At 46.2% G+C, this 12,667-nt stretch overlaps 2 protein-coding genes across 2 annotated transcripts; one reads left to right on the top strand and one right to left on the bottom strand.

Moving 5' to 3' along the window:
- Positions 1–1,651: 1,651 nt before the first annotated feature.
- On the top strand, positions 1,652–6,669 carry LOC34622965 (calcium-dependent protein kinase 2). Its single transcript, XM_026334032.1, has 9 exons — positions 1,652–2,226; positions 2,730–2,977; positions 3,315–3,614; positions 3,883–4,041; positions 4,230–4,337; positions 4,944–5,107; positions 5,763–6,054; positions 6,314–6,386; positions 6,639–6,669. Exons 1-9 carry the CDS (start codon positions 1,652–1,654, stop codon positions 6,667–6,669), a joined length of 1,950 nt encoding a protein of 649 aa, XP_026189817.1.
- Positions 6,670–8,067: 1,398 nt separating this feature from the next.
- On the bottom strand, positions 8,068–12,109 carry LOC34622964. Its single transcript, XM_022736105.2, has 8 exons — positions 12,084–12,109; positions 11,520–11,867; positions 9,421–10,138; positions 9,126–9,284; positions 8,750–8,898; positions 8,454–8,578; positions 8,205–8,293; positions 8,068–8,115 (listed from the first exon to the last, which is right to left on the bottom strand). Exons 1-8 carry the CDS (start codon positions 12,107–12,109, stop codon positions 8,068–8,070), a joined length of 1,662 nt encoding a protein of 553 aa, XP_022587733.2.
- Between the last annotated feature and the right edge of the window lie 558 nt (positions 12,110–12,667).

Raw genomic sequence — 12,667 nt, 5'->3', positions numbered from 1 at the left:
TATTACTCCTTGTCGTATTGAGCTAGCTGTGCAATGCATCAAATGACATATACAAAAAAGCAAATTATAAGGTTAGTTTCGTAGTATATTAATTTTGCATAGTCAGTATGGAAAAACCTGCCAAAGTGTAACTCAGCCCGCCCAGATCGGCCCCGTTCTATGGCAGGAGATAGAACAGAGAGGACACAAAGGGAAGGCTTGATGCACAGCTTGCAGGCACAGCACTGCTTGTATTTAATAACTCACTGCCCTTTGGCAATTATTACACCCGTCCTTTTAAAGTGAGATTCACCTGCGAATGTTCCTAAACACTTGGCCTTTTAAACATTTCGTTTGTTGAATCCAGAGATTGGGTCTACGCAATAGCGGTACACGCTCTGTGTGCGTTCGCGATGGTAACTCAGTCCGCGTATGTGCGTTGGTGTTCTTGTGTGGCTACTCGTGCATTGTTTGTCCTTCTTTTCTGCAGGCCCGAACCCCTGGAGGTGAGGCCAAGGAAAGAAGATGCCTTCTGATATAGAAGAAGCCATTCGTTTATCGTTGGTATTAATTCACCTATGGGCCTGCGTACCTCTTATTGGAGCCTATGGGAGCGGCACTATAGGGCAGAGGGCAACACGGAGGTGCAATGTGCGAGGGCGGAGCCTTGGAGAGGCTTCTGTTCATCAAGCTTCTTTGACACTCGTCTTTAGCACTCTAAGCAATGTGCTTTGATTTTAACATTTACAGAATGAAGGCCCGTGGTATCATAGAAACACGTAAGTACGACTAGAATAGTAGCTGTCTTAGCTTGAGATACTTTCTTTGAAGGCTTTTTCAATTATTCAGGCCAGTTACTCTCCTCTCAAGCAACTGTCCTAGGATTCGCCAGATCCGCACTTACCCAGTGCATATGCGGAATGCGGGGCCAAACAGTGCCAAAGCACTGGTTTTCCCGTTTGGAAAAAATATCGCCTTTTGTTTGGAAACAGCGGCACGCAATGTGTGTTTTGCTGTACTGGGGCGTCGTTCAGGTTTACGGGTCACTTAAGCCGTAAACGAAACGAAGACTATTACTGTATGTTTGCTCTGTTATCAGCCGTTTGACAGAACGCCAATAATTTAAGCAAGCAAGGCTTATGTACGGGCATTGAGCTTGCATTAGGTCTCACCTGGTTACCTTGAGCTGCTTGTAATAATCCACGGAACGGGGCTGTGGATAACGTCAGCCTCAACCATCAACAAATATGGCAACGGATCGTGTGAGCATACGCCACAAGGACTCCTTTAAAATATTTAAATACGTAGAAAGACTCTTTCTTGCAAAGAGTAGACACATCGATCATTTTGTTAAAGTACTCGGTCAATCTCGCGGTGCGTCATCGATGGTTCCTACACAAGGCAAATCGCACATTTTTACAACCGTAGTAGCTTTTTCAAGTACATTCGAACTTAATTCATGAGCCTAAAGGCTTTGTAAATCGCATTAAGACCAAATTTTCGATAACTCGGCCCGGAAACGGCAACGGCGGTGTGGCAAATGGGGCCAAACCCAGTGTATAGCCAACTAATCTTTTCACGGTAGCATCATTCCTGCTTAGATCAATCTAGATTACTTTAAATTTGGTATACTCCAGGTCTCTGGACCACCCTCACCGCTGTTTGATCGGGAATGCACGGCATTTCCACTTGTCTGTGCCCCTATGGGGCAGCCTCTGCCCACCCAACAAGTCGGAGAGAGCAACGCGAATCGTCTGCCAGCCCAGGCAACCATAAAAATCAGCCATGCACGGGCTGCTACAATAGCTCAACGCGACTTGTTGCAGGAGCTTCACCCCCCTCCTGTTGCGCCGGTGCTCATGTTAAGACACCTGCTCTTCGCAGTAACCGAACATGCGGTAGTGCACCCCCAGTAGCAGGTTCTCACGGTGGCTGTACTGCTTTAGACCGTTCCAGTCGTCACACGGACAGGCTGACTGGAGACACATTCTTGCAGGAAGAAGGTTCGCAATGGAAGTTTAAACGAGAAGGGTTTATTCTCTCCTTTGCTGGGCCACTCACGGACTCATATGATGTCGAACCAAGAAAACTTGGCCAGGGAACATACGGCAGTGTCTGCAGAGCAGTGAACAAAGCAACAAAAACAGTACGAGCTGTAAAAACAATCAGCAAGAGCAAGGTTCGAAACGTGAAAAGGTTTAAGCAAGAAATATCAATCATGAAGTCCCTCGATCACCCGAATATTATGTTAGTCCTTCATCCCATTCAGTGAAAGCAGACCGCACATTGTGAGCCGAAAGTTGTCCACTAGGGGCCTTACTTCTATTCACGCTTAGCTTTTTGCGGTTCGCCCAAGAAAGGCAAATGCCAGCGGCAGAGCGCTGCTAGGTCGAGGCTCTAGCAGCAGTAGGCAACAATATGAAGCATAAGGACACACCCCCGCAGTTGCTCATATAATGTCTTACAAATATACGCTGACTTTACCGAAGCAACGCTAGATAACGGTTCTGAATGACGACAGTATCTGTCGGCCTCGCTTTGATTGGCCGTCAATACTATGAAGAGACACATACCACATCTTTGTATAGGCGATAAATCACCGCCCCACCATTGTAGAGGTTTTATCTTATTGATATTATAATGAAGTCCACTTGTTGAACTATCGGAGGGGGTTATTACCGCACGTTGTGGCTAGATGTTAGAGATGTGGAACCCTACATACCAGTTTTTGTCCATGTCATTGTCTCCAGAAAGTTGTTTGAAACATTCGAAGATCATAAAAATGTATATCTCGTGATGGAACTCTGTAGAGGCGGAGAACTTTTTGATCGTATCATAGAGCAAGGTTATTTCTCGGAGGCACACGCGTGCTATATCATGCGCTGCATTCTGGCAGCTCTCTTCTATTTACACAAGCATGGCATTGTGCACCGAGATCTCAAGCCGGAGAACTTCATGTTCCTTGACAAGGGAAAAGACGCGCCGTTCAAAATAATCGGTATCGAAAACAACACAAACCCCTGATCAGGTGGAAATCTTCTTGCGTCGCTTTGTAAAGCGTTGGCTGCGAAGAAAGCTGATGCAGTGCATGTAGACACAGTACACAGTTATGCGCTTGTAAACGTTTGCACGTTTGATATACTTGAGTATCAAGTCATCGGTTATACGCAAATATCTGGGCCTGCACTTCCTATTGAGTTGTCGCCGCTGCGGGGAACCAGAGCAGCACACAAAGTATTCGGTTAACACACAGGCATAAAGAGCGAAGCCTTTGAATAGCAGATGTGTGCCATCATATTTTAAAGACTCATTGCTTTACGTGTGTCCACTATCAGACTTTGGGCTTGCAACCCGCTTCAGCAGCAACGCATTCATGTCCACGCGGGCGGGCACGCCATTTTATGTGGCGCCCCAGGTTCTGCAGGGAAAATACACTTACAAGTGCGACATGTGGTCAGCTGGCGTCATCATGTACATACTCTTGTGTGGTTACCCCCCATTTCATGGGGAGAACGATGCGGAAATTCTTTCCCGGGTGAAAGTTGGGAGATATAGCTTTAACGAACAAGACTGGAGAGGTGTCTCAAATGAGGCGAAAGACCTTGTCCGGAAGCTCATGGCATTTGACCCGCAGCGTACAGCTGACACTTACCTGTATATCAATGATTAGTGGAGTCACAACTGTGCCTCTACTTTAACGGCATCACGAAAATTCCATGTACATATGCAGAACCATGGCTGCGGCGCACATGCGGGATCTGGGCACCTGTCGTGAGACTTGGAGTACAACAGATCATCGCTCACTGAAAATCAAGATGCTCATACCTAGAAGGGACTATAGAGCGTGAAGCAGCTTGAGCGCTGCTTGCTACCGCCGTGCTTGGCTGCAGTGTTGCGCTGCAGAGCGACTGTCGGCCGAGCAGGCTCTCAACCACCCATGGATTAAACATTTCTCTGCCCCAGCCAACCCAGCATCTGACGCCCCGTTCAGCCACACCATGTTGGAGCGCTTCAGAGTAAGCCCGCGCGACCACCCGATTTCAGCTAGCTACTACCTCGGAAAGCGGGCACTCAGACCCCTGGAAAATGAAATTGCCATCACTCTGGCGTGTCCTTCCGAGAAAACAGCTGCTGCAACGTAGCAACTAGCAGTCCTGACAGCCTTATTATCGGATTAGCTGCGTTAGACCTTTGACATGCAGTTTTTCCTTCTGGACTCGGTGGCACAGGCTTCAAAGCTGCGCATTGTGGCGTGCAGGGCTTTCAAGCACTCTGCAAATTAAAAAAGGCGGCGCTGACAATTATCGCACAGCAAATGAACGAGTCACAGATTGAGTTACTTACTCAAACTTTCCTTGGTATATGGACACCAGATTCCCTGACTGCAGCGCGAAGGGCACCGTTACAGAGAGCTGTTGTCAGCAGTTTGCTCATCACCAGGGAACATACATCGCGAATACCAACAATGAACAGTAATTTTTAGACTTGCTGGGGCTTATAGAAAACATAGTTGCTAGATTGTAGTGACACTCTAGAGAATTTTCGCGAAAGCGAGACAAAGTCATCCAAACCTGTACGCTCAATGCCTCCAGCTCTTGACGAGGACGGAGACGGAAGCCTTACTCTCCAAGAGTTGCGGAGTAAGAAAATAATTATCAGAGCATCACCAGCCTGCTCCCCTCTTTGACGATGTCTATAAAATACTTTACACTGGGCTTTCAGTCAGAGTTACACTGTACGGGGGCCAGTAGCACCCTGTGCTTCCTGCCGCTTCATGAGTATAAAGTGATGGCAATTTTTGCAGCCGCTTGGCCAGTTCTGGTGTTATTCGTACTCGTCATAGCAAGAATAAGGCACCAGCCGTGCTTGGTTAGGCAGATTGAAGAGTCCAAGTTTCTGACGCTGATCCCATGTGCAACAGTTTGTGAAGAATCAAGGGCGTATTCTTGCATGTGCGGATGCAGCTGGCCTAAAGAAGGCAGGGATCAAAGACATTCCTAGTGACTTGGAGCAACTAATGAGACATGTTGACTCAGATGGCTCGGGTTTCATCGATTACACAGAATTTGTCGCTGCTACGCTCGACAAGCGACAATATATACAGGCAAGGAAATCAACCCTGCATTTTGTATAGCAGCTAATGAAGTATTCGGTATACTTCAATACTTGCACAGAGGCGATAGTGAAGCTGAAAATATTGCAAGACACAGATATTGAGCCATACCCACTTTGTTGTGGGAAACCGCATTGGAGTTCCCCTCTAAGAGACCACTTGATGTCCGGATGTGCAAGTACAGTCTGGCGAAGGCACTCTTTGTTCGTTCCTCCTGTCCCGCGCCATACGACTCTCTCCACGGGGCACTGCAGTATTTGTGGAGCAGAGCAGGGAACTACACAAAATAATTTGCAGAGCCCTGTGCCTGCTATCACTGCGTGCCTTCTACTAGCTCACGGGTAATGCTGTGGACCTGTCGACAACTTTTTTTGAAGGAAATTTGGGGAGTGACCACTCTAGCAGCTACATTAGAACCACCAATTTGCTGCTAGTGCTCAATCCTGCTTGACGTTCTAAGATCATTTTGCTATTCATACATTGCATTCATCGGATTTAAAGTAATATGTCGCGTTTCTACAAGTGGGATGAGATTAGTATTGTTTCCGCGGGTCATGTAAGCAGCGCTTATCAGCAACTCATCGCGGTAGTATAATATTGTGAAACCTTGGTTCTACACTACTGCCAATCAGAATTGGGGTCCACTTTGTGCATAAACACATCTTTACAGGAAGACGTATGCTGGGCGGCATTTCGAGTCTTCGACTTGGATGGCAACGGCCGGATCTCCGCCCAGGATTTGGCGCATGTGCTGCTGAATACCGATGTACAAACGGTGTTTCCATCACCCGCCTCACTTTCCCATGGAATTACACAAGCCATACCTGCAATGGATGCCACACAGCAAAGTAGCAGTCCTTATGCGGTAGTAGACAATATGTCGCCTCAACAGCAACAGCAGCAGATGTGGCAAGTCAAAACAATTATCCGTGAGGTGGACAAGAATGGAGACGGAGAGGTCTGTAACTCTGTCCCTCAATCAATCGTGCTTGACCACAGCTGGCTACAAAAGGCTATGAATTGTCTTAGTTGACTCTTTATAAAAGCGGGACTATGGTTAAGACTGCCTCCGCCATATTGTATTTGGTGACACTCGTTCACGCATCTAGATGCCGCATCCTTCAAGCGGCAGGAGAGGAACAAGTGTAGTTAAGAACTTATCATAGAGTGTCCATTTGACTATATTCTGAGTAGTGACAGGTAGTGCACATACATAAGGAGTAAAGAGGAGAATTCTTCCTACGCTGCAGATCGACTTCGACGAATTCATGGATATGATGAGGAAAAGTACCATGTAAGTCTTTCAACTGCGGCTGCTAGTCATATATCCCCGCCATCCCGCAACCTTCTACTGCTTGTAGGATGACAAGATGAATATGAGGCACTCCTTGACATGCCGACTTGGCTCCGGGGGGCTCTGCAGATCATCTAAGCACCACTCCACAGCGAGCGCCATTTGCAATCCACCGTGATGCGTAGTTGTTTAGCGCCCCAGCTTGCCACCTCAGTGCTTCCGTGCTGACCGTTGCGCTTTTGTGTGCTGCAGATGCACTGGCACTCGCATGAGTGTCTCATAGGAGGATTGGGGGCCTCGAATCAGACGTTACAATTGGTACTCGCAAGCAAATGCGCCCCGGCAAATGATATAATTTCTCATGAGCGATGAGATCACGGCATCCGAAATATTAACATATGTTTTGCCATGTTTCACAGGTAGTGAATGTGTGATACACAGCTGATCTTGGGGTGGAATCCTCCTAGGAGGGTAATCATGCGAACACATCCCTTGGCCCTGCGTGGCTGGTGCAGGCTTGCCGTATACGAGGATTGGGATATAACTAATCCTCGATGGCGGCAGGTGAGTATGGCTTCGTTAACGAAGAACTAATCTGTTGTGCTCTCTTAGATTAGGTAACTGTTTTCTTTGCGAAGATCGAAGAGGGCTTTTCAATAGACTGGGAAGCAAATATGAGCTGCAGGGGCCCTGCATATAACTTTATCTTGCATAGATGCAAGGTATCTGAACCTGCTCGTCAGCACATGCTAACGTGATTAATGAGCAGACGACCTTTCTAGTCTATATTCACCGTCAAGATGCTTGCATCAAGGGCCATGGCTCAACGTTAAGAGCTCCTAATAAGCATGTAAGGCCCGTGGATAACACTAAATTCATTGTGAGAATAAACGACCAGTTTTTATAGTCCTTAAAGCTACAAGAAGAATGGCAGCCAAGACCTGTCGATTTGAGACATAGCAGTCGAACTCTATGTGGTAATATCCATTCATACACGCTCAGCAAGATATGAATTGATGCATAGAAGTGAAGAGTTCTAGACAAGCACAGCACTTCGTGCAAAGAAGGCCCCTCCATGATGAATACACGATTTTTTAACATACACTATTTCATTGTTCCTGTCGTGGATTCCATCATCTCCTCATGCTCAGCGGTGACAGCGTCTGATACATTTGCCACCTGCCCCCTCTACTAGGATGAGATTTCGGTGGGGTGCCTTGCCTGTCGAAATAGTTTCAGAGATCACTAATTTCCTGAATGTTAACTTGGGCCAAAAACGTATGCAATTAGAGAGTGGCTAATATATGCTTTGAAGTGGGTTTTGGAGAACCTGTGCCCGGGGTCTGCTCTGAGTGCCGGTGTGCCATGCGCAATACAAAGAGATTCATCATCGAGCGCAAGGGCCCACAAGCTGTGCTCCAAGTGACCTGTTCATTATTGGACATGGCAATGAACCACCAACTTTGGAGGAGCTTAAGCCTAAATAAGCGGGAGGCGCCTGCAATACATCGAATGTGCAAAAAATTGGCGTTTGTTAGGGGAATGCTACACAGTTCTGGTAGCAAGGCATTCCCTGGAAGTCAAAAATTCTCAGATTATTGAAGTATCTCACATCGCCAAAGAAGGCAAAAACCAAGCTCATCATGAGCGATAATTTTTAGAATACATTGATATCCATATCTCACTCGACTGTCCCTTTGTGGGGAAAGATCAAGCAATACAGTTTTCGCTGCAGCACCACGCAGTCACACGAGTAGCATACTCTGCTGCTAGTTCCTCTGTTTATGCTGGGCCATATGTTTAATAAGGCTGGCTTACAAGGACATTGTCGTTGGACAACAAAGCATTCAGGACTTTGCGCCGGTCAAAAGCCAAGAACTCCTCAACGGAAAGGTGCTCGAACTCGCCTATAACACACCGTTCTTCTTATATATACATGCCTAATGTAGCCAGCCGGTCCTTGCAGCCAGTCTCTAAATTGCGTGCAGCCCAAATTGGTGAAGGAAAGAAATGGTTGGCAGACGACCATCTTTTTTGAGGACGTAGACTGGGCGGTATGCGCCTAACCTAATGACGCGGTGGGGATCCCCTTAAGTTTTCTTTCTTTCTTGACATCGTTAATGCATTCCACGAGAAAACGTTCCAAGTGTTGGCGACGGCCAAGAGCCTTAGATGCCTCAACAAGACTGGACCTTTGAACAGGAATACAGCGTCGCTAATGAGCGCTTACTCACGGCTTCATTGTTCTGTAGATCATGCGTTCGGGAGAATTTTCTAGATGGATGCTCCAGTACTGGAGCTATCAGATGTTTACAACGAGTGCTGGAATCGAAGTGAGGGATTAGTGCATAAGTTTGGCAAACCCTCTTCTTGAGTTCCGTCTAGCGTCGTTCTGAAGCCGGTGAATTGTGGCGGTTAGATTAGCTATTTGTCGTTTGAGGCTGTCCACAGTATCATGCAGTGTCTTTGAATGCTCGGAGCGTAAGCATGTAGACAGCTCCTCCCCCTGGTTCTGATTGCAATGTACTGAAAGTCCATGCACTTTAGGGCATGTTACAGCGGGCGTCGTTAGGCGAGCAAGCTCTCGGGACACCAAGCTCGCCTTGGATAAATTGCACGCGACACTCAATACACTAAACTGGGATATTGAGCCTAGCCTTGCCCCCACTGGTGGCGCGAATTCACTCAGCATGCATCTGTAATTTGAGAGGTCAGGAGACATGTTCTTTGCTTCTTTACCTGCATTCGCTTGGCAGACATGTTGTGATCATTAAGCTCTGCCCTTCTCAGTTTCCTCCTTGTTTCCTTCAATTCCTTCTCTAGGAAATCGCGGTCTTCTCTTAAGGCTGCTGTTCGTGCTTGCCAACCGATGAGGTCACCTTTCAGCCTCTTGCAAATCTATAAAATCCAATATACACTTGAGCGGACACTTTCTTTGGTTAAAGCCTTAGTCAGTAAGTTCCAGAGCCTTGCGAAAGCCCTGAATAGTGATTTTAGTAACATGGTGGAGTTTCCTTAAAGCCCATGTAAATACCTGATCCAGTCTTACAGATTCTTCCACAAACCACTGTAATTCTTGCTGCAGTGTTTTGATCTTCAGATCTCTTGTCATCAGATTTTTTTGAGCGTTGGCGCACTCCTGGAGCTTTTCTATATGACGTTGTACGTTTAATGCATGCGATCGAAATGCAGAAAAAAAGTCATCTTCGTGTTGAGATAACAATATATTGACTCTCCTTTCTATGTCTTTTGTTACAGTAGACAGAAGAGACATGGCCTCTGGAAGGCCCCGTTTTTGTTGAATGTCTAGTAATGTTGTTTTCCTAATAGCATTTTGGAAGTGGTCCGGCGCCTCTTTGTCAGCCATATTAGCAGCCTCATCGATGCTCGTGGATTCAAAGGTCTGTTGAGGGTGCTCGTACCCAGCAGCATTCAGGTGAGCGAATTGGGATATGTTTTGTGAACTCGACGAATGATTACAAGTTTCCATGGTAATCTGAGTGTTGTCAGCAGTATAAGTGTCGGTGGTCCTTGTCAGCATAGTAGTATAAAGGGTAGTGGTATAAGTATTCGCAGTAGTAATAGTGGTAGTAAGCGTGCTGGCAGGGTGTGGAGGTCCTTCACTGGCCAACGTCACAAGCACAAGTACTATGCTTTTACTTGGCATAGACGATACGTAAATGAACATCAATCGCCATGCTGCATTAAAAGCTGCAAAAGCTCTGACACCCCATATTCCCGGTCTGACAAGCCTTTTCCTTTGACGAATACGATCCTACCTCTTTTTAATTTTGTGCTTCTATTACTCTACTTGACCACCGTGTCCTTGTGTGGGTCGTATGCAACCTAGATATCTAGGCTGTACTCTGTGCTGGGTATAGCGGTTAGCTCGAGTGACCCAACCTGCTGTGCCTGAGGTATTAGGAACAGCGAAATATTCGGCTTCCTCTTAAAAGGAAACATTACAACTCTAACTTAGTACTATTTTGGAAATTTCTAGTCGTTTAAAAAGAAGCTTCCGAGCGTCCCGGTTTCTTGCTTATTCAGTGCATGCTTCAATCGGTGGGCATGGAGCAAAACGTGAAACGTGTTCTTGAAAAGAAGGTTCACAACAACACGTGCAGATAGAGAGTGATTTGAACCTAAACCAGGCCTATTTATTTTGGTGTATAGATGCAAATGAATGGTTCACCACTGCCTTACTTTTGTTGGGTTGCTCCATGCATTGAGTGCCGACACGAAGACAGTAAGCCGTTTCCCAGCTGTAATTCATGACTCGTTGTATAAATCTTCCAAAAAGATCATGTGAGTAGCTCTTTCGCCACAAATCTGAGCATATCAGTCTATCTAACGCAGAGAAAACTGCTCGTAATCAAATAATACAATTTCTAGCGGGTCCCACTGAATAAGTGACTACCTACCTCTATTATTTGGTAGGGCTAAAGCGCTGTTGTCCTCAATGTATCGTTCCTATGCTTCAGTGCATGCTTTGCTTCAAACGATAAGAATTTGTGGAACGAGTTACTTGATACAAAGGCCAAGATCAAGAGGGGAGAATGTGCGACCAAGAATTTTTAGAGATATCTTCAACCTTTCAGTGGGCTATCAGTCGATCTTTTGTCTTCGCAATGAACAAAAGAGAGCACATAGGCTGAAGTGATATTGCAACTGGGGAACTAGGGCTTTGCTAGGTTTGGTTTCTTTAAAGCAGCCTTTGGTGTAGATGCCAGCAGCAGGGCAAGCCAGAGGGATGGGTGGCTTGACCTGGCTGGCGAAACTAGAGGTGGGGAGTGTACACTCACTAGACACGAATTTTATTATATATGGATGCTATAAAAGGCGAAGAAAGCAAAGCTGCGCCACTCATATCCGTTTTGAGCACAAATATTTGCGCCGCAGCTTCTGCTCTCCCATTATCCAAAAATCCACAGCACGAATTCCATATCAAGAAGAAACCTTGCACAGCATCACTACGTAGAGCTTACAGCTGGACTTCACTATGAATGACTCTACACGCTTATTTTGTGTGTGCTACAGTCTATATGGGGGTCAACGTGGATCTGTGTACTCCAGGGTACAAAATGGATTTGGAAGAGCTTAAACACGATCCAGAATATAATGTAGTGCCGCAGCCTCTTGTAATTTTCGGTTAGCGAAATTTCTCTACAGGCAATAAATAAGTGATCTTGCTCAGATGATTGGGAACCTTTGCAAGTTGGGCAGCTTACGACTGAATTTTGGACCATCTTGAGAAAGTCTGACGATGAAAGTTCTGATGAGCTGGCCCTTGGCATGTGCATCTTTGCTATATCATTGAATCCCAGCAATGCTGTTCTGTGGTCTCCGTTCATGGCTACAGTGCATTTCACTGTGCCAGGTATCATTCTTTGGTTTGCAGCAAGAGGGTTCACTAGTTCCCATCTTGGTCCGCAGGTGCTGTGGAGTTGTCTAGATGAGATAGCAGAGAGTGTGACGCTACATCTAAAATTTTTGGAGAGAAACACGTAGCTCTCGAAAAACACGAAGCTTGATAAAATGTTATTGCCCTTCTGAAAGAGCTTTCTTATTAATGCGCCTGCTCCTCATAGCTTCGGCATGAGGGGAAAGGAACAGCTGTAATGCGCTCTACTGCGCCTTCTAGACTCCCCTAGCAATAAAGGCCTGCTGCATGTGACATACAGCCAGTACGCACACAACATTGATTGTAGCGGGCCAAGCTTCATTTTGGCACTTTGTAGTACACGTTGTTCATCAAGCAACTAATTGATTGTATACTTGGAAGTTTGTATTTCTTATTTATCTGCAGACAAGCTTTCCCGTGATGCCGAATGATGTACTATAATGTTCGTGTTCCGAAAGACGCTATCTGAGACTAGCTGGAAATGCTTAGAATGCATACAGAGAGCACCGAAGCACACGCTACGCCCTGGCTCCCCTCATTTCGTCGTGGCAACACTCTGAGGGGCGAGGGTAGAGAAGGGCGAAATTGCTTCTTAAAGCTCAGCAACCTTCTTCCAAGTTTGTGTGCTTGTTGAAATCAACTGAATTGTACACATGGTAGCACGTCGCCCTCTTATCAATCTGCTGTGGATGCAGCAATATTTCAGCTGTCAACACAAAATTTGCATGATTTTGATGTCATTTGGTGATTCACTAAACTGATTTTATTCAGCAACATTTTGGGGAACATCATATGCTATGGAAGTTGATGGCGGCACAACTCCTGCTAGTGCACACGTGCCGGCGGGCAAACTAATTTAAACCCAGTTGCTTCACAGCCG

The sequence above is a fragment of the Cyclospora cayetanensis genome, unplaced genomic scaffold (assembly GCF_002999335.1).
Source record: "Cyclospora cayetanensis isolate NF1_C8 unplaced genomic scaffold, CcayRef3 CcayRef3_contig_346, whole genome shotgun sequence".
Taxonomy (NCBI): domain Eukaryota; phylum Apicomplexa; class Conoidasida; order Eucoccidiorida; family Eimeriidae; genus Cyclospora; species Cyclospora cayetanensis.
This window is presented reverse-complemented; position numbering and strand designations above follow the sequence as displayed.

Coding starts and splice junctions, on each gene's coding strand:
- LOC34622965 (XM_026334032.1), top strand. CDS start 1,652: ATGCACGGCATTTCCACTTGTCTGTGCCCCTATGGGGCAGCCTCTGCC. Junction 3,615..3,882: donor CATGGCATTTGACCCGCAGC/GTACAGCTGACA, acceptor GTTGCGCTGCAG/AGCGACTGTCGGCCGAGCAG. Junction 4,338..4,943: donor ACTTACTCAAACTTTCCTTG/GTATATGGACAC, acceptor GTGCGGATGCAG/CTGGCCTAAAGAAGGCAGGG.
- LOC34622964 (XM_022736105.2), bottom strand. CDS start 12,109: ATGAAGCTTGGCCCGCTACAATCAAT. Junction 8,899..9,125: donor TGTCTGCCAAGCGAATGCAG/GTAAAGAAGCAA, acceptor CATTGCAATCAG/AACCAGGGGGAGGAGCTGTC. Junction 8,116..8,204: donor TGTCCAACGACAATGTCCTT/GTAAGCCAGCCT, acceptor GTGGTGCTGCAG/CGAAAACTGTATTGCTTGAT.